General features: G+C 34.9%; 1 protein-coding gene across 1 annotated transcript in view; it reads left to right on the top strand.

The window, feature by feature from the left end:
• The window catches only part of GALNTL6 (polypeptide N-acetylgalactosaminyltransferase like 6), a gene marked incomplete at both ends in the record, with an annotated part of 887,471 nt that overhangs the window by 330,423 nt on the left and 535,078 nt on the right, over positions 1 to 21,970 (top strand). Inside the window, one exon of the mRNA XM_084231985.1 lies at positions 20,002 to 20,140. Coding sequence (XP_084088111.1) covers positions 20,002 to 20,140 — 139 coding nt within the window. The remainder of the gene's footprint in view (positions 1 to 20,001; positions 20,141 to 21,970) is intronic.

Genomic DNA, 21,970 nt, shown 5'->3' with positions numbered 1-21,970 from the left:
TGCATCCCTGTCTAAACCTTTATATACCTTGTCTGATTATAAATTGCCAATCAAAATATTCTGAACACATTTATCCTTCCTGCTTGATCATCTATTTGTCCTACTTTATCCATACTAGAACTTCCTAGCTTATGGTTACAATTTGATCTGATTATTCTCTACACCTGCTGTATCATTCTGCATCTCCCCTTCAATTGCATCCTGGGCATTCCCATTGCTTCTGTTTTCTGCTAGATCAGCTGTTTCCTGATCCTGTCCTATCTTTCTGAGATTTACCACCATGCTTAGGGAACTCTTCCAGTAACTTTCTGAAAATGAGAGTATAAGGACAATTTTTGAAGATTTGTCTTAAAATATCTATTTTTCTAATCTTATCTTTGATTGATGGTAGAATTCTGTTTAAAAAATGCTGATGCAAATAGCCAAACATCAAGGATGGGGAGGGAATAAAATTGGAGGTCTGACACTTGGCGATTTCAAAACTTATTGCAAAACTCCATGTTCACTGCAGCACTATTTACAATAATCAAGCTATGAAAGCTGCCCAAGTGCCCCAAGATGGACCAGAGCATCAGAATGTGCACCTACATTGAACCTTGTCTCTTTCTGTTACAGAGTCAGCATTAGGTGAGGGGGAGGAGTCCTTGAGGAGTCACATTCCAACTTGGAATCACCAGAGTTCTAGGCTTTGAATGATGATTTTATTTGATAACAAATTTAAACATTTTATTTTTTAATTTAAACTACTTAAAGCTATTATTTAATGCAGCACACCTGAATTTAAAATGTATTTTTTGCATCAAGATTGAAATACTTTATAATTGGTATTAATCCACTAAAGTAGCATCAAGCTCTAAATACATTCTTTATGAAAGGTTATTTTTGTCTCCTTGAATAGATAAAGAAATCTAACACTTATACCTAGTGAACTGTTATTTTATCATATGAATTCACTGTAGGCATTTTTATTCCCCTGTAACATTAAATTTAATTAAGTGAAACAACTTCTAAAATCTTTATCATTTTCCTTTAAACACAGACTTTCACTTGACAATTTAGTAACATAATATCCAAGGTTTTTCTTTTATTATATCATATTTACAGAATACAAATTAAAATAACATTATTATAGATACATGTTTTATGGTTTTTCAATTGAAAGCAAATATTCAAAGTATTTTTAAAGTAGTCCTTGAATTTCAAAGTATTTAGCCCTTGAAACAGATTCTAAGTGCTTAAATAAAATAAACAGATGAAGCCTTCTTCATTGTTATCTGACTTTACCAACCCATAACTTTTTTAATTGTGAAAAAATGAAAAACAGACACATAATCTTTTGAATTAGAAAAACAATATATTCATCTCCAATGGTGCTATGATGTCATATCACAGAAGACAAAACCAAATAAAAGGCATTGTTCACTTATTATTTTTAAAACATCATATAATACATTTGTATCATGAAATATCCATTGTAAATCAAGAAACAGCATTCCAACTAATAATAAATCTTGGAAACCTGCCCATGCAAAGCAGAATCAAAACATGAGTGTTAGTATTACATTTCTTACTTAATCTTGTTCTGAAATTTCTTGTAAATTCAATAAAGCGTAGGCTAAAAAATGAAACATATTAGGGACATGTAACAAAGTTATTTATAAATTTTAATTAACTAAAAGCTGTTGAAATTAGCAAGAGAAGTTAGAAAACAGGCCAGGAAAAAATGCACAAATGTAAATATTTTTTTCTGTTAAGAAGTAAAAATGGTGAGATCCTGTAAACACTGGTGATACTAGTAGTTTGTTTAAATAAAGGCTTGACAATAATATATGCATTAGAAATCTGTGGGAAAATGTAAAGTATACTGAAATAAAGGAAGGAATTTTCCATCTAGTGATCATGGACTACATCTTTCAGGCCTAATCTTCAAGCAAAGCAAATACAAAACCTGGAAAACGTCAACAACTGCATTTTTGAAGGCTTAAGGGAGCTGTAATAGCCTAGGAAGAATTAGTGTCAATATTTTTGAGCAGAAAACTAAGACAGCCAGCCCAGCTTTTGGGACCATACTTTCATTTTGGGCATCATCTACTCTGGAAAATTTTAAGCCAACTTACAAGCCAATCTTACTAAAAAATGTAGTTGAAATGTTATAACAAAATGGTGACAACCCAAATCCAGCAATACAGAAGGGTGATTATAATCTCTATCAATATGGATTTATTTCAGGAATGCAAATTTGTTTCAACAATCAAATCTTCCACATAAATAGAATAAAATAGAAAAAGCATATGATCATCTCAATAAATATAGATAGATATTTGTTGCAATTATACATCCATTTTACAGAAGTAGACCAGACCTTCCTCAATCTGATAAAGACTTCTCAAAATTAAAAGCAATCATACTTAATTGTTAAATAGTAGATATTTACCCTTTCAGATTATATTACATAGGATGTCTGCTGCCACCACTTCTTGGAGCTCACATAAGTGCAATAAAGCAAGAAAAATTAAGTGTATGAATTTGTAAAGGAAAAAAGATGTCTTATATCCAGACCAGCTGAGATAAAACACATACTACAAGATTGCATTATTCAAAGTCAGCATTAAAAAACCCCTTATACCATCGCTTCTCGGCCTTTTGGCTAAGATCAAGTGTAAAAAACCCCTTATACCATAGTAAATTTTAATAAAATTAGAGTTTATTTTTGAAGGTATCCAAAAATATAAAAAAATAAATCCAATATAATATCTGCAGAACATATACATGTATATAAGCACGCATATACCCACTGTGAAAAGTAAGCAGCTGCAATATTATTAAGATAAATTCCAGGTAAATTATATTGCTGTACTAGTTCCCATTGTTGGTCTAACAAATTTCCACAGACTTAGTGACTTCACACAACACAATTTTTTTAAACTAGCTTATGTATCTGGAAGCCAGAATTCCAAAATGGGTCAGCACAGCATATTCCCACTATAGGCTCTGGGAGAAAATGTATTTTCTTGCCATTTCTAACTTCTATAGGCTGCTTACATGTCTTGGTGTATGATTTCACAAAATTCCAACCATCCTTTTGTTGTCACCTCTTCTCTGAGTTTTGATACCCTGATTCCCTAATAAAGCTCACTGTAATACATTGGTTTCACTGAAAAAATCTGAGAACATCTCCCCATCTCAAAATCCTTACCTTAGTTAAATCAGCAAGGTTCTCTTTTCCATGTAAGGTAGCATATTTACAGATTCCTGGTGATGTTTCTGATGGGCATTTATGGAAAGGGACCATTATTCTCCCTACGATAAGATCTAAACATGGAATCAAAACAAGATTGTTGGGCCTTCCTGGTGGCGCAGCGGGTTGAGTGCAGCGCTGTGAAGCTGTCCGCAGCTTCTGCAGCACAGGTTTGATTCCCAGCTGGCCAGGGAGAAACCCATATGGTGCTGCAAACCTCTTCTGTCTCGCCCGCTGCTCCCCTCAGCAGTGTATTTCGGTCCATCTACCTGTTCTGCTCCCTGCTCTGTTTCTTATGAATCCTCTCACCTTCCTGTGCATCTCTGGCCTGTACCCCAGCTCTTGTATAAAAATAAACAAATCTTTTAAAAAAAGCATTGGAAAAAAAAAGATTGTCATGCTGGGGTGATGGTGCACAGGTGTATTGGTGAAGGAAATTCTATGAGGACTACGCCGAAGGGGGAAGCAAATATTGTTTAAAAGTCAACAGTGATGTAAAAAAATAAAAAAAAAAAACAACGTAAAAAAACACACAAGATTGTTATGAATATGAACATAGGAAAATGTGGTAGATTAAAATATTGCTCCTAATATATCACCTCAAATATTATCTATTATTATATTGTCATGTAATTTTCAGGTTCCTTCTACAAGTGTAATAATATACACCCTGGCTTCTTGATTTTGAACACAGCCATGTAACTTGATTTGGAAAATGGAATGGAAGCAGGTATAAAAGAAGTAAGTGCTTTAGATGTACTTACCCTCTAAAATTACTATCACCGTGAAAAAATGAAACTATAGTGAGTCCCCCTTCCAAAATCTACATGAAGCAGACATAGATCTAGCCTTAACTTAAAGTCATAGCCATCTGATCCCAGTCTAAATCAGCTAACTTACAGTCAACTGCAGATACAGAACAGATTGTTTTAAACAACTAAATTTGTATTGATTCAATATGTGGCATTATTGTGCTTTTAATTACCTGATAAAAAATACTTTTAACTTCAATTAATATTATTAAGGAGGGGCTGAGGGAAAAATATTATTATGGGATTGGAATTTGGAATATGATACAAAAAGCATTAAGTACAAAGGGAAACATTGATAATTGTATTAAAATAAAAATTAAGATTTCTGTTCATCAAAGCACACTCAGTAAAAATTTAAGGATAATAGCTGACAAAGGACATACATACCTATACACTGAAATGTAAAGAATTTCTATAAATTAGTGTGGGAAAGATAAAGAGATAATGATTAAGACATTTGAGTAAGACCTTTACTAAATAGGTAGTGTGTATATATATATATATATATATATATATAGAGAGAGAGAGAGAGAGAGAGAGAGAGCATTGCATTACTTCATCAGAAATTAGACAATCCTGAGACCCCAATAAGATACAATTATCCACCTAACAAAACCAATAAAAAACACTGACAGCTCTTATATACTACCTAGTCTACCATTCACTACTACTGACAAGTAAATTGCTATGTTTTAGAAAACTACTTAGTACTATCTTATAAATTGGAACAAATGCATATCTAGTTTAGAAAAGAGAAGGGAGGTCAATGTAGGGATAGTATCCTGAGGTAAAGAGAGACTAGGATAAGATAAGTTTGAAGGATACACAGAAACTCAGCTAAGTGGTGCCTTGTAGGATATAGTAATAATGCAGATTTAATTTTAAGTGCAATGAGAAGACATTGTCAGGCTTTAAGCAAAGCTATGTAATTATACAAATTATAGTTTAGTTTACCATATTGTTGCTGTGTCTAGAGAATGATTCAAAATGGAGTAAAAATAAAACCCAAAAGAGCAATTTGTAGGATTGTGTAGCTGAAAGTATTAGAAGGATGGCATTGGAAATGGGAAGAAGCAGATGGATTCAAAATATATTTTGGAAGCATAATCAAATCGATGATGGTTTATTTGGGGGCCGGGGGCATGATAAAACAGGAGAATTATGCGTCTCCTAATTTTTGAGTTTGAGGAAATTGGGTGTGTGATATGGTCTCTGAGACTATTAAGATGGAAAGACGTTTAATATGCGATTTAGCCCTTAAATTTTGTCCTTACTTTGATAGACTGATTTTTTTGTTTCTCCTTATATTTCTCACCCCCACTAAGCATTGGAATCTGGTTTGATGGAGAGGCATATCAAGGGGAAAGCAGTGCTTTTAGGTGTATAAATTACCATATCCCTCTAATTTAACACTGCTGAGTTTAGACTAGAGATTGTAATTCCATTGCTTCATACCTCTCTGAAAAAGAATGGATAATAAAAAATGTATGAATTATTTGTCAGGTAAGCATGTAAGAGCAAATCAAAACTATATAACACTGATAATAAAGATTCTACTTTGAATTTTTAAATAATTTGTGCTTTAACTTTAGTTCAAGAAAAAAGAATTCCATGAGCTAACCATATGTTTTATGGAAAATGTGCTAATTTCTTAGAAAATAACCAATATGTGGTACCATCAAATACCAAGTTAATTGTTACAGTGACCTTTATATTACTCTTTCTATTATAAGCATAATTGTCTTTATCATCTATCTGGGAAATGCACATTGTTAATTATTAAATCATTTTTCTAAACAAAAGGGTCCAACATTACTGATTTTAGCAAAACTAGAGATTAGCACAAAGCGGTGTGTTATTCTTTTTAAAAATTTATTTTGCATCCCCACACATTTGGTTATGATAACATGGGAGATCAATTTTATGCTAATTAGTGACGAACAATAAAAGATGAACAGACTAAATAGAAAGCCATACTTATAATGAAAATACACTATAAATACTGGGAAATTGTTTTATTTAGATAATTTGGATTTCAGCTTCCAAAATAATTATCATAGAAGAAACATTAGCTTTTCGCTTATCACAAATTTGATTACAATATTTCAGATCATTCATCACCTTCAAAAGAATGTCTATTTCATTTTTACCATTTGTGGTGACTAAAATGAGAAAAAATATTGATTTTTAGGTCAATGGATAATTGAAAAAATTAATTTCTAACTAAAATATAATTTTAGTTCTCATCAAGTCCTTTTTTCTTGGCTCCTTCATAGACTCAATCATATATATGTGGATACTAATCATTGACATGTGTACATGTACATGTATATGTATATGAATATATATGTATGTATACAAAAATGTGATTGAGGCTATAAAAGACATATATGTCCACAAATGTATTTATTTGTATTTCATATACATGATTGAAGGTAGAGCAACCAATATTAATATATTAATGGATTTATTTATATGATCAAATGTGAAATAATCTTAATATATTTGTGTGTATATACATCTATACATATACCATTGAAGGCAGAACTTGAAATGCTAAATTTGCTATAAACCTGTTATTCATCTATCCTCTAGGATCCTTCTTTAAAAAGGAATTATAGACATTTTATTTTATTTCTAACTATTATTGAGATAAGAATAAATAAAATAGGCTAAGAATTCATATGAGAAGTTCTAATCTTCAGTAGCTGCCACACCCTATGTCTGAAAAGGTTAAGATAGGAAGTATATTTTTGTTAATGATATTTGCTTACATATATTGAGGGGATTTATTGCTGTAAAATTTTTTCCTATATACTTGTAATGCACAAGTTTGAAAGGGAATTTAGAGACATTTTTCATGCTCTGAATTTATAGATAATGAAGTTGAAAAATATATATAAGATTTGAATATTAGTTTATAGTTTCAGGAATGCATGCAATATATATTCTTCTCTAAAATAAACTGATGCCTAATCCCTGTGCCACCAGACTAAAAGGAAACTCAGTCACAAGACCGCCCTTCCTTCTCATGAGCAAGGCAAGAATCTAGCAAAACTCTGATGCCTAATGCAGAGTTAAATATTTTACAAAGCCCCTCTGTTCTGTTGCCCATGCTCCCTATAACTGTGCCCTTGGTCCAAACCAAAAGGATTTTTTTTTAAATTTTAATTTTATTTTTATATTCCCCATACAATTGCAACCCCTTATTTTGACCTCAATCCCTCCTTTCCCCACCCCATAGAGTGTCTCTCAAACCAAAAGGATTTTATAAATCTTTCAAATCCAAAGGCTTAGAAGATTTCTGTTATGCTAAAACATAGAGCTCTTTGGTAAGGCGGAGAGCCCCTGCTTCCCGAGGGAATCTCCCTAAATTTGCCCTGCTTCTTTATCCTCTGAACCTCAGTCATTTCCCTGACATTCTGGGGACATGACAAGCTCTGACTTGGAAATCTGTCCCATTTCCCTATAGCTGAAATCACAGACATGCCTTTCTCTTCCTCTTTCTGCTAAATGGAGCTCCTTTAACAGACACGAAGACATGGGGCAAACACTGCCCTTATATTTGTCAAAAGCCTTGTGGCAAGTGATTCAAAGGGACTGTGTATTTACATGAAAAATACAAAGGATAGATAAAACATCAACATCTCAAATATTATTTTGCAAGGAAAAAAAAAAACCCAGTGGATTACAAAACTCCAAATGGATTACCGTGGATTACATACCATGAGTCAAAAGCATTAGAACTTTATTCCCTAAATCAAACCTATGTGTTTTACTATATCATTTTGTGAACATTTTTCCCTCAATTAATCAGGATCAGTTTTGAGATGATTATGTGTTCTTGTAATTTTAGTTTTCTTACTAGTTTGTAACCCAGGGAAAACGTGCTGAAAAGCTCGCCTACTGGGTTGTTCACCTGACGGTAGAGTAACGAATAGTTCAGTATATCTTTAATTTTGAAGAAAAATTTAAAATAAATAATAGTTGACTTTCTCTTGAAAATAAAACAATGATGTGCTCTTTGAATTCACCTTTATCAGTGAATTGATAATTACTCAGAAGCTGGACTGGTAATTTGATGAAGAGGTTCCCTACCCAGGCGTGATAATACTATAAGAGTAAACACATCGTGGTTATTTGAAAGAAAAAAAATCTAAACTGAGACCTGAAAAATATGTAGAAGTCCACCAAATAAATGGGACAGGGTTGAGGTTGGAGGGATAGTGTTCTAGGCAGGGTAAATCGTAAATTCAAATTAAGACATTTCATGGAAGTTCCCAAGAATTAAAAGATGTTCAACATCTTCAAGTCTTATAGACAAAGTTAAGGAATTCAAATTTTGTCCCAAGGATTTTGAAAAAAAAATCATACTAGGGTTAAGGAATTCTATAAAACATTTGTCAAAAACAGAATTGTATTTTTCGAAAGATAATTGAATGGAGAATGCAGGATGGAGAAAGCTAGTAGCCAGGGCCAAGGGGAGGATTTGTAGATTGACCTTGAAAGTTCTAATAGCATTTCTAGGTGCTCAGACCTCACCAGACCCAGCAGCACGATGCCAGGCTCCTGGGAATGTGAAGCCTGCAGAAGTGGGGAGGAACATCCATCTTGTTTCTTTTCTTCACTGAGGTTATCTGGGAAGCAGTCGGTATCTACCCGAGCCTTTGTTTCATCAGGCTGGTGCCCTTGGGGGATCAGAGCATGGGAGATAAAACAGCCTTTCTTTGGCTAAAGCTTAGCTAGGTTTCTTATTTCAAACTCTTACCTCAGAATGGACATTCTTAAAACATGTGATGACATGATAATGCTTGGAGAACACTTCATTTTTCTGTTATTTTGATTAAGAAGAGTTTATATTTTCCAAATGCAAAATGGCACAGGGATAATTGCCATCTGCTTCTTTGGACCAAAACTCAACAGAATCCAGTACTCAGCCTCAGCTCTTCTGGCCCATTCCTGTGAAACGAGAGCTGCCGACCACAGCTAGCAGGCTTCATGTTGAATGCATGCCAGAGGACTTGGGCTTCAAAACTTCTATTTTGAACCTTAATTAAAATCACTGAGCAAATACCTGACTGGTTGCCTAAGGAGATCTGCAAAATAGATAGAGATGGTGTTTTATATATCACTACCCATTTCTACAGAGACATGCACGTTATAATTTGCAGCAAAATTATTATGTAGCTGATACAAAGATGTCTTATTAAGCTAAGAAATAACTACTGCACTAATAATAGAGGGGTAAATACCCACAGAATCTCACAGATGTAATTATTCCACTGCTTGGAGATTAAGTCTTTTTTCCTTAGAAGCTATCTGATGGTAACTACTTTTAAATGAACCTAAAATGATTTCTGATGTGGGACAGAAGACGGGGTGAGAGAGCACACCACAGGTGGAACTGCCTTGTAGAGAAAAAGTACTGAGTTTGAGGAGTTTATGGAAAAGTCTAAAATAGAAGTAGCAAACCATCCAGCTAAAGGGTAAACTATTCAAAATGCTTAAAAGAGGGGAATGGTATTCAATGAGAATTTTCTTAATTCTGAACACCTTACCTGACACTATTTCCCTAGTTGTTCAATGTCCATGAGGTTTGGAGACATGTAAGTTTCCATGTCTGTTTTCCATTTCCTTCTATAGTTCCTAGCATGTAACAGTAATGTGATAAGTACTTGATGAATTAATGAATTTGCTTATGAATGTGTTTGGTCAGAACATTCTTTGAGGCTTGTGTTTTTTTTTAAAAAAAAAAACTATATTTTTTAAATTTTTTAAAAAAGATTTATTTATTTATACAAGAAGTGGGGTACAGGCCAGAGGTGTGGGAGGGTGAGAGGATTCACCAGAGACAGAGCGGGGAACAGAACAGACAGAATGATGAAATACACTGCTGAGGGGAGCAGCGGGCGAGACAGGAGAGGTCTGCCGAGCCATATGGGATTCTCGCCCAGCCGGGATTGAACCCGCACAGCAGAGGCTGCGGACAGCTTCACAGTGTGGTGCTCAACCGCCTGTGCCACCATGGAGGCCTGAGGCTTGTGTTTTTGGACAGCAAATTGTAACTCGTGGATTAGCTGATTGACACAGAATTTATATACAATTCATTATTCAAACATTATCTGGTCAAATTATAAAAATTCAGGGACTATCTTAGCAGTAATTAATATACCAATTTCAACTCCAGTTTACATTTACTTTGTTCACAGCCTAGTAGGAGGATAGCTGTGCATATGCACTTATTTAAAAACCACTAGAACAGAGGCCATATTCATCTGCAATGACCCTATGGATGCCCATCATAAATGTTGAAATGATCATATTTGTGCAAAAGATTGCCATGTATAACATGCTCTAAAAAGTTGAATGGCTGTATACATGCATGGTTTCATTCTCTTTGTTGCTTTATCTTTCACCCACCAGTCAAATTTGGAAGATAGACTTAGTTTGATTGGAGAGTAAAATTTGTCACCAGAAGAAAAGTTGACTTTTTCCTCTAAGTTTTCCTGGTGTCTTTTTGATACACATTCTCACATGTGTGGTCTCAGGTCAATTTCTCTTCATCATTCTTCAATCATCTCCTAACTGCATTTCAGATGACCTCCTATAATAGGTTTCTCTTCTAAGGGCCATCTCCTTCTTGCTTTTGAAAATATGCTGTTTTAATTATTATTTTCCTATTTCATGTTATCTGGTGATTATCACAACTTATCTTCCTAGCTATCATTATTAAAAAGGGGTTTTCTCAGATTGCAATTTTCTTCTTTTTTAAAAAATATTTACATATTTATGCATACAAGACCTGGGGTGTAAGCCAGAGGTGCGGGGGGTGAGAGGATTCACCAGAGACAGAGTGGGGAGCAGAACAGGCAGATGTGCTAAAATACACTGGTGAGGGGAGCTGTGGATGAGACAGGAGAGGTCTGCTGCAAGTGTGGTTTAGCTTCCTGGCTGGCCTGGGGATCAAACTTGTGCTGTAGTGGCTGGCAGTAGCTTGATAGTGCAGCCTTTAACCCTGGTACCACCAGGGAGGCCCTGCAATTTTCTTAATGACCATAATTGTTTTGGACAAAACACTTGTAAGAATTATGAAGTCAATTGGTATCTCCAAAACCTGATTTTTTTACATCCTCAAACTCAATGTCATTTAAAATGACCTGAGAAGCTAGATCCCCTATGCCCTGGTAAAGATTTACTCTCAAAGGGAGCCTGCAACTCAAAGACTCTTCATGATGGCCATGTGTTCATGAGTGAGACAGAACATACAACCAGGAACTCAGATTTCCTCAACCTCTGCACAGCTAAATGCTCATTATGTGACCAGCTCTACAGCTCAGCAACTTGCCTACAAGAGAAAAGAATCCTCCCTTCACAGATGCTTAAAGGACCTCCATCAAGAGACTTAATCTCTTCTGCAGACTTCTCAGTTAGTCATGTGGTTAGTAGAAAGTCATCTAATAATTTATTCCTTGTACATCCTGCCTTCTTATCTAAATCATAATGTAACGCAAAGGGTTTCTTCCCTAGATTCTCACTTTGTCACAATTTCTTTTCTCTATTAAGCTTAGATATGGAAAAGGAGATGAAGAATTATCCCTAATTATCTTATCTGCTTTATCTGGGAATGAAAACTATTGCACCTGTAGGTCTAGCGACTTCTTTCATCTCTGCTTTGGGATCGGTTTGCTTTAACTGGAGAGAGTAAATTTAATGAGTTCCTCTGAGATTGAGGGAGAGAGACAATTTTAATGAAACACTATGAATTGTAAGTTTTATGGGGAAGCTTTGGGCTTGTATTTGGATCCTACAATCGTCTCTTCTTTAAGTCAGTAAGTATAAAATGGAACTATGTTTTTATTTTTTTAGTTTTCAATAACAACAACAAATAAGAAAATAATTCTTGTGGTGACATAATAATAAAGTGGCACTTTTAAATCTAGTTTATCCTTGCTTTCTTAGCTTTCATTGTATTTCGTATTTTAATCAACCAGGCAGCAAGTGCAATATATGTTGAATCCAATATCTCTTGAAGAAAATACAAGAAAAAACACATTTAAAAAGTATAAATTTTAACAAAAAGTAGAAAACCTATTTGGTTTATTAAAATATATACATCTTGGGCCTCCCCTGGTGGCGCAGGCAATTGAGTGCAGTACTCTGAAGCTGTCCTCAGCCTCTGTAGCCAGACCGGCCAGGGACCTCTCCTGCCGTGCCCGCTGCTCCCCTCAGCAGTGTGTTTCAGTCAGTCTGCCTGTTCTGTTCCCCACTCTGTCTCTGGTGAATCCTCTAACCCTCCCGCACATCTGGCCTGTACCCCGGTTCCTGTATGCATGAATAAATAAATCTTTAAAATATATATAAATATATATATATACACACACATCTGATAGTAATGATTTGAAAGTATCCTTTCAGAAGTTACTCTAAATCTAATCCACTTCTATATTCCATTAAAATCTCTTCACTCAGAAACTTTATTGAAATTGGTGTCTATGTCTGTGTTCTCTGTCCACCACATTTGTTGGAACAATTGGAATTACAGATAAGGATCCTTGGTAATTTTTCATTCCATTATCTAGACATGAGGTAGATGCTTTGGTTCCACAAGATTTTAAATCCAATTATATTTAAAACAAGACTTAAATATATTATACATTTCTTAGTACAGGATTTCATGAGTTACCTTATTTTGTCTATTTGATATTCAAAGTCACCCTACCTGCCTACCCACCTAAACACCCGGCCCAAAATGACAGTGCAATGTTTGTGGTGATTTTTATTGAATGATGTTAGCAAGTACTATCTTTGTCATTTCATCTCTTTCCATGCACCTACTTTTCTTTTATACTCTGTTGAATAAAAATATGCTTGTCCCTCAGCATCATGCAAAATGTTACCACGGATGGCATATGCTGATGTTCATAATCAAAATATGAGATATTATGTCGAAACTTTCATTTTTATAATTGCATTTGTTTATTATGGTAAATTTGGTTTATAACACTATGTGATTAGAGATATAGGTTCACATGTCTTCAGATGTGTATTATCACACATCTTGCCACATACCCATAGTCCACCATAGTCCATTGGGTCTCACCCCCCCATTTGTTTCCTGATTCACAACCCCCCCCCCCGTCTCCCCTTTTGGTAGCCTCAATTCTACAGTCAGATTTCTAGGACTTGTTTTGCTTTAGTTTTTCTCTGTCCCTTTATTTGGATTCTTTATATTTCACCTATGAGAGAAATCATCCATATTTTGTCTTTCTCCTCCACTCCAGTTCCATCCATGCTGTTGTAGATATCTGTACATATAATTATTGTATCCCTATTCAAATATAACGAGATAATTTTTCTTGAACTTATTTAGGATCACAGCCTCTATATTTTCATTATATAATATTATGTAATTTCAGTCATCTACTTATACTGAATACAATGTTACTAATAATGGATTATAAAATTAAATATAATTTTATCAATCACTCTTTTACTGCTTTACTGCAAAGAAAAAATTTATTGAAAGGCATATAGCTCCACACCCTCCCCAACTTCACTGCCCCCCCCCAATCTTTCCCTTTCCACTTGGGGTTTTCTTTTCTAATATTTTTTTCTTTGGCTGTTTTCAGTCCATTTTGGCCTTTACCCAAGGGCCTCTATTTCTTTCAACTCTCTTAGGTAGTTTTTATCTCAACTTTCTATATGCTTCAGTGACATATGGAATACTTCATGATTGTGTTATATTATTTTCTTAGAAGTGGTAAAAATGTCCAATACATGATATTCTGACAGTTTATGATTTTACACAAAGGAAGCTGCTAACAGACCAAGTCAGGCACATTTGACAGTAATGTTCCATTTAGTTTGAGGCCATAAAAAAAAAAAGAAAAAAGTTGTCACTTTCCGGGAAATATACTGCATGGGAATTAATTCAAGCACTTTCCCTTAGGAAGATGTAAGAATAGGAGGGGAGAAAGAAAATACAGAAATCCTTTACTGTGTCAATTACAGATATTTTTTGAAGAAGATTTTTAAAATACTTTTTATCATCAGTCTTTAATGACTGACAAGGCCTTTAAACGTGTCTGTGTAATTCATAACACCAGTCATGAAGGATGATGACTAAGCTTTAAAGTGATTGGGATGTTGCAGTGGAATATTTTTTAACGTGATTTCTCCTGTGTTGGCTAAAGACAAAGAAACTTTTAGATGACAATTTGGAGAATGACTTAACAGTTAGGAAATAAGACCTTTTTCAGAAGTCCACGCTGAAAACTGAAAATGATAGGACACTAAGATTTCTAGTTTAATATCTATTTTAAATGTTGAATCATAATTTCTTTCATAGCAAATTCTTCCTAACTGAAACATCAACTTGCTCACATAGATTTATGTTATTTCTGCTTTAAAGATCTATCGCAGAATGAATATAAATGCTTCTTGTTTAACTCCTTATATGCTAAATCAGAAAATATTAATATAAATTTTAATATAAAATTATACAAATCTCTAGATATTGGAGATACTGGACAACCTTTCATTTTAAAAGTAAAGTTTCCATAATCAGAGAATGGAGCCAATATATTTGTCAATAACTACTACATATTATTACTATTTTTATTACATTATTTTATTTTTATGTAACCAAATTTGTTCTTGTTTATTCTATAAACAAATAGGAATAGCTTTAATTTTCACCAACTATCTTTTTTAATACTGTGTTGGGGAGTCTACCACCCTTTATTTTCCTAATCAGAGTATACGTCGGATTTTTCAGACATGAAGTCTTGCTGGGTACATTTTCAATTTCCTATCCAGTAGTGCATTTTAATAATCAATGAACATATCAAAAATTAATATATCAATCTATAAGACTATCATAGTAAATAAAATGTCATTTTATCTGTAGATAAAATCAGATACATAAGAGAAAATTAACCTGATTTTCATGATAAAAATACTATATATGCTGTGAATATGCATAGTTTCAAAGACATGTTTATAAGATTTAGCAGTTTTCTCCTTAGTACCGATGTATTTGGATATAATATTTCTATTTTGATTCTTAAAATATTTTGGTTTTGCCTCTCATACAATTTTTAAAGTAGAAGATAGTAAAGAATATACTTTTATATTTAAGTTAAAAGACTTCAAATTTACAATGGATAACCTATAATAATAATGTGTTTTGTGTATTAAATAAGTAAATCTGAACACTAAAATCACTCTAAAAACCTTTAAATCATATTATTCTTCAATATAGGCATTTTTTTTTTAATTTGGAATGTTTTCCTTTGAAGAAATGTCAAACCACATGAGATGTTACAGACCCCAAGGCTCAATATATTAAAACTTATGAAGAGTTGGTAGCATTTTGTAGTAAAATCTGTTGGCTCTGTGCATAAAAACATAAAATTTTAAAACCTATTTTAACAACTGCAATGAAGAAATTTCTAGTATGTCTTCACTGATGACTTACAAGTTTTGTTTTATAACTTTATAGAATCACACATTCATTGGAAAAGCCTTATACCTCAGGAGATTTATCAATCTAAAGACTAAATTGTTGTACAAAGAAAATGAATTTGCTTTTGATTGACAAGTGTTTTAATGAATGTGTCACTTTAAAATCTTTTATTTGTAGTCTTAAAAGTGGCTGAATCTAAAAGCTCAGCATTAAAAATATCTCTACAATAATTACAGAAAAGAAGCCTTGGTTGTGTGTGTACATTTTACTTAGTACATATAAATTTAAAAATAAAATTTTATTAAGGATTGTAAAGATTACTGTGTACTATGATTTTCTTATTAAATAGGATTTATGGAGTGGCCTGTAAATCCAATTTATAAAAACAGAATATACAAAGTGAAAAGAGTTTCTCTGGCTAATGTAGTCCCTCGTGTGAAAAAGATTTAGATCTTTTAATAGTTTCCCCAGGTTTGACAGCTAATTGCAAATTGTGGAAATGCATATTGAAAAAAACCAGTCTTTTGTTTACTTACATGTAGCATTGCAAGACAATATTTTTTAGTGTACTGAGTCCAAAAAGTATGTAATAAAATGTTTACAGATAGTACTTTGTACATCTTGGATGCTCTGTAACTAGCTACCCTATGAATAAAATTTCTTGCAGTTATTTCTTTTCCATTGAGGTTGAAAAATAGCAAGTAGCATTTTCTCTTAAAAAAAAAAAAAGAGGGAAATAGGCAAGATCCAGTATTTTCTTTTTGGATGCCAACAGTGGCATAAAATTTTGTTTCTTGCTCTTAAAATGGAAGAGATTTTCAGCCTGCTCCTTGAGCTTCTAAATCCTTATCCTCCCAGCTGTTTGATCTTTGCGGTTGCCTCTGCTGAAGCTAATGTCCTGCGGGAAAAGCTAGAAGCTACCAAAAAAAAAAAAAAAAAAAGATATCTATACCTTAATTTGAGAGATCACTGATACAGAAACTATAATTCCTAAAAAACCAAGCTGAATTCCAGTGGTTACAAAGAATCTATTGCAAAATCAAAGATTAATAAAGTGAAAAATATTTAAAGATCTCTTAAAAATTTGCAAAAGCATTTGGTAACTTTTAATATCCTATTCATGAAACAGCCTTTAAAGGGACAAGAATTGCTTGTTAACATGATAACTCGTACACAGGAACACTTACACACACACTTAGAAACGTGTCCAGTACTTAGCTTACATTTGCAATTTTTAGCAGGAATCTCATTGAAATCATTACCAGAGTAAATATCTGTTTACTTCAGTGTTCTTTATTGTACACTATGAAATCAAACCAGAAATCTGAGAGGTATGTATCGTATATGTAACACCTTTTTTGATTGGCTATTTTGTTTCACCTGTTTCAACCTTTGTTTTCCATGTTTCTCAATTTTCTAGGATTCTACTGAGAGCCTCACACTCAGAGAAAGTTCCCTCAGCTGTGTCCAGTCTGCTAATAACCTCATGACAGGCATTTTTCATTCCTGTTAAAATTTTTATCACTACCATTTTTCTTTAGTTCTTTTTAGTTACTGGACAAGGAAGCAGCTGGTGATACCCTCAGTCCAATCCCACTCTCCCCCAAAAAAACAGGCAGGTCAGCTCACCACACAGCACCTCTGTCCACTGTTGGCCTGGCAGGAGTTGGAGGCCTGCACCGTGGAGTCCTGCTTCCAGGATAGGACGTGGACTTTTGAGAAGCTGTGGTTAAGATTGAAAAGAGGCCTCCACAGAGATAGAAGGAGACAAGGAGTCTGGGTTTACTGACTAGCAAAAGAGCAAGAGAGTGCTGAGGAGCAGTCTCTGGTCATGGGAGAGAGGGCGTGCAAGGGTTCAAGGGCCTATGTGAGTTTTAGGAATGGGGCTTGATATAGGAATTAAACTCTGTTGGTTGAGAAATCAAGGTGGGTGGACTTGGCTGAAACCCATGTGCTGTTGCTAACTGTGCACACGGATCAGCTGCAGCCTGGGGTCCTGCAGGCCCCTGACCACCCACACTGTGAGCATCTCATGGCAGACCATGCCGCAGCTCCAGGTTGAACCCATCTGGTCTCAAGCTCTGTGACTCCCTTTTTCTTTTGGGTCTTTTCACTTCTGTTTCCTCACAGCAGTCAACTTGATAAGTTGTGGAAAGATAGCTCAGAAATGCCCAGCCTCAGGGAAATTAGTAAGAATACAAAATTTAAAAAAAAGGTAACCAGGAAATGTATGGTCAGCAGGTTTTTAACCTGTTTATCAGCTCATGGGAACAGTAAAATTCTTGCAAAATGTTTGTCTTTGATTCCTGTCTCGTCCCTGTCCCTGTCCCAGGACCCTCCTCACTTTCACAGTCTTTCCAGCTCTCTGCTTACATCGTCCATCTATTCTTGCATTAGTTCTATTTATTCTGTAACCAAATTGGGATAGTTTTAATTTTCTCCATTTCTTTTCTTTCACACAGTGGTGGGTATTCTAGCACCCTTTACCTTCCTAGTCAGATCATACTTCTAACTTTTTCTGACCTAAGGTCACACTCGACACATTTTCCATATCCTTACCCACTGGTGCAGCATCGTCTGCCTTAGCCTATTAATCCTGGTCCTTTACGTTCCCCACTCTGATAAATCCAACACCCCTGCCTTGTCTAGTTCTGAGACTAGCTCTCTGCATTTTCAAATTGTGCCTTGTTCCAGGCCCTGTAATTTTTTTCTTGATACTTGGACATGATGTAGTGGGTGACAATGAGGTGTGGGCAGACAGGATGTATTTTACTCCCAGTATTATGTCTCAGGGATCCTGTGCCTCTGCTCTGTGGGCTTCATAACTCTCTCAGTTTTTTTCCTCTCCCCTTGGTGGCCAAGATACTGAAGCAGGCTGGAGTTGGTATTTTCTTCCTTCCAGGTGAATTGGATATTCAGATTCCCCAGTTAGTGAGGCACTAGTCAACTAGCTCCACCTGAGGGTGGCCTTCTTAAGAACAAACACAAACAGTGTTCTGGGCATTTCAAGATGGTTCCTGTTTTTCTTCTCTGCTCCGAAGCACAAGAGGATTTTTCTCTGATATTTATTCCAGAATTGAGCTCTTGGGGATAAACCTCATAATAATATTGAAGCCTGCCTGGAATTTTTAATTCGCAGGCTTGCTCTCACAGAGCCCCTAACAATTTGTCAGTTGTAGTTTAGGTTTTCCTACCCCAGAGTTCGGTCCCAGCATTTCCATGGTTTCCAGTTGCTGAGTCTCTGCTCTGGTAAGTCTGGGCTCCCTGTTCTAACTTGTCTTTCCAGTCTTGGGGACAACCATTTGTTCTGTGTCCTCCTCTTATGAATCCAAAAATAGTAGTTAATTTTCTATCTGTTCAGCTTTTCATTTGTTAGGTTGAGGTGGCCGCTTCCAAGCTTTTTACTTAGAACCAGACACCAGAAGTCTTAAGTCAGATTTAAATAAAAGAAACTTAGAAAATATTTACAGCGGGTATAATTAGCAAAGATTTAGTAAGCATAATATAGGGCTATAAAAATATTTTTTAAAACAGCAATTACCTTGCATTGTAAGATATACAAATGATAAAAGTACATGAAGTTGTTAATTTCATTAATAACCAAAGAAGGTAAAAAAGTATGAATAATGTTTATTCCACTAGTAAATTTTAAAATATTGTTGAGTGCTTCTGAGAATGTGTGAAAGCTGTCATATTCATTCAAAAAAATATATTATCCTCTCTCTTCAAACATACATAACTGGGAAGATAAAAGCAAAGATGTTCACTTCAGCATTGCTTATAATAGGGAATCTAGAAATGTATCTTCAATGGGTTGGTATAAATGTGGATATATTCAATAATGTAAACCATTGGAAGTGAAAGGTGGCTTTTTATATATTTATTTGGATAAAAACAAGTTATAAAGCATTATGTGTGTTAGAACCTTCGTTCAAATATTAAGAAATATACACTGAAAGTCTTAGCAGTAGTTCTCTCTGGAGAACTGTATTTTTTTTTTTTTAAATAGAGGCATGTTTTTATTTATTTGTTTGTTTGTTTGTTTATACATGCATTGGGTACAGTCAGAAGCGCAGGAGGGTGAGAGAATTCACCAGAGCCAGAGCGGGGAGCAGAGCAGGCAGAAGGACCGAGCACACTGCTGAGGGGAGCAGCGGGCGGCAGGAGAGGTCTGCGCGCCATGTGGGACCCTCCTCCGGTGGCCGGGGAGCAGCCGGGGATTGAACCGGCGCCGCAGAGGCCGCAGGCAGCTTGGCAACCCAGCGCTCTACCGCTGCGCCACCGGGGAGGCCCAAGAACTGTATTTTTTTAATCATGAGTGCATTGTTTTTCTAAATGAAATCATGTTAGAAAAGCTTGCTGCTAGAACCTTCTGTGGAGTATGACAGATGACTAACCAAATGTACACTTAAATTTTATTTTCTGTTCTAGAAAATGAAATGGCTTTTACACAAGTGATCACTCCATTTTTTCACTCTTTTTAGGGAAAGGTGAACATGGAAAACCTTACCCCCTCACTGAAGAGGACCACGATGATTCCGCTTACAGGGAAAATGGCTTCAATATTTTTGTCAGCAACAACATTGCTCTAGAGAGGTCCCTGCCAGACATTCGCCATGCTAAGTGAGTACCAGCACACCCTGAGGGCAAGTGCTTTTCTTTCATCTGTTTCATGATATTTAATGTGTATCAGAGTGGGGTATGCAAGTAAATGTTTGCCTAAATAATTACATAACAATGTTTTGTATTTCATCATCATAAATATCTTTAAAATTCCAAAAGAATAACTACTCACTGAATATGCATCTTTGTTATTGAGCTAATTATCACTATTTAAAATGAAAATATTTTAGGAAAATATTCATCATTTGACCTTTGGTCATGCAGATTAGGAAGCACCCTTTTTTTTCTGGTGATTAGTACATAGAACTATCTACACATGTGCCTTCCATCGACTTCATTCTTATACCAGCCACAGTCAGTGTCATGTTTACATCTTCATTAAGGAGTGGCTAAGTGAAACTTTCATAATCCAGAGGAAATAGTTTCCTCCTCAATTTCCTGTCACTTCTTGGATTGCTTGTGGCTTGTCGATTGTGAGTTCAGTTTTTATAAAATCATGGCTAAATATAATAGTGTAAATGGAAATAAAAATAATATTATATACAGTTAAGTGTTTAAAATCCCTCTTCTCTCTATTCCATCTACTCCTACTGTTGCTTAATGTACTTGTTTTCTGCTCTGTTTTTAGTTTCCTTGTGAGCCAATACAATGCCAAAAAGACATGCCAGGAACACAGAATGTGATCAGAATTTGAAAGTGTGGACTAGCCATGTATATTTGATAAATCTATCCAACTGTCCCACTCTACATATCGCTCTCTCCTCTGCAGACTCCCCTTGGAAATATTGGTGTCAGAATCAAAAAATGAGAGACAATAAGGACAACTAATGAAAATAGAACTAGGAATCTGCATTAAAGCAGTAATATGCAGTAAATAAAATTCTTTATTGTGTCCAAAAATAATTAACCCTTTAGAAAAAAAGTCAGCAAATTATGGCTTGGAGTACTATTTTTTAGTTGCCATAGTGTGTCTTGTGTAATTTATTTTCAAGTATAAAAGAATTACGGGTTTTCACTTCAGGTTGTATGTGAATTTGCATTTCCCGATATAGTTAAGTAGAGAATGAATGTGAAGAACAAATCAATTTTTTTCCCTCAACTGAATGCTTTATATATTGGTCTAGGCCTTCTAGCTAGCCAAATTATTCCCAGGTTGCCTGAAATTATCTACAGTAATTCCCACTGACCGAGAACATTTCTAGTTATGAGAAATTTTAATACCTAATTGCACACCATCAAAGATGCATTAAATTGCATTGTTGGCATAATAAATATGCTCAGAGAATAATTTCCATCTACCTCCTCCCCCATTCCCACCCTTCCAGTCTTTTAATGTGTATTCAAGTGGAAAGAATCGCAGATGGAAACTATACAGAAAATCACTGAAGTCAAAAGAAGGCTGAGCGTCCCATTCTCTGCAGTGTGTATTTTTAGTGTAACTACCACCTTTTGAGAAAAGACAACAGTGGCAAAGAAAGTGGAAAACTAGAAAGAAAATGTTTTGTAATTTTTAGTTTCTGAGTTTATAGTGTTTGAAAAATTATTTTAAATGTTAGGGAAGAAAAATGTGGCAAAAACATGGTCAGTGATCATATTCTTATGTATTAAGGCTGGTTACAGCAGAACAAACAGTCATGTAGTAAAATGACATATAAACCCCACTTAACAGAGGTTGGAGATGGATGACAGTGCAGTGTTAAACATAAGACCACCAGGAAAGAGTTTAGCCTAGTTAGTCCAGAATCTGACTCTCAGCAGTGCCGGAAGGGAAATGGGAAATGGATGTTGCCATTGATTGATTAATTTTGGTCAAGACCCTACCTGCAAGAA

This window comes from Talpa europaea, assembly GCF_964194135.1.
Source record: "Talpa europaea genome assembly, chromosome: 4".
NCBI classification, from domain to species: domain Eukaryota; kingdom Metazoa; phylum Chordata; class Mammalia; order Eulipotyphla; family Talpidae; genus Talpa; species Talpa europaea.
Note: the sequence above shows the minus strand (reverse complement) of the source record. Positions and strands in the feature narration are given on the sequence as shown.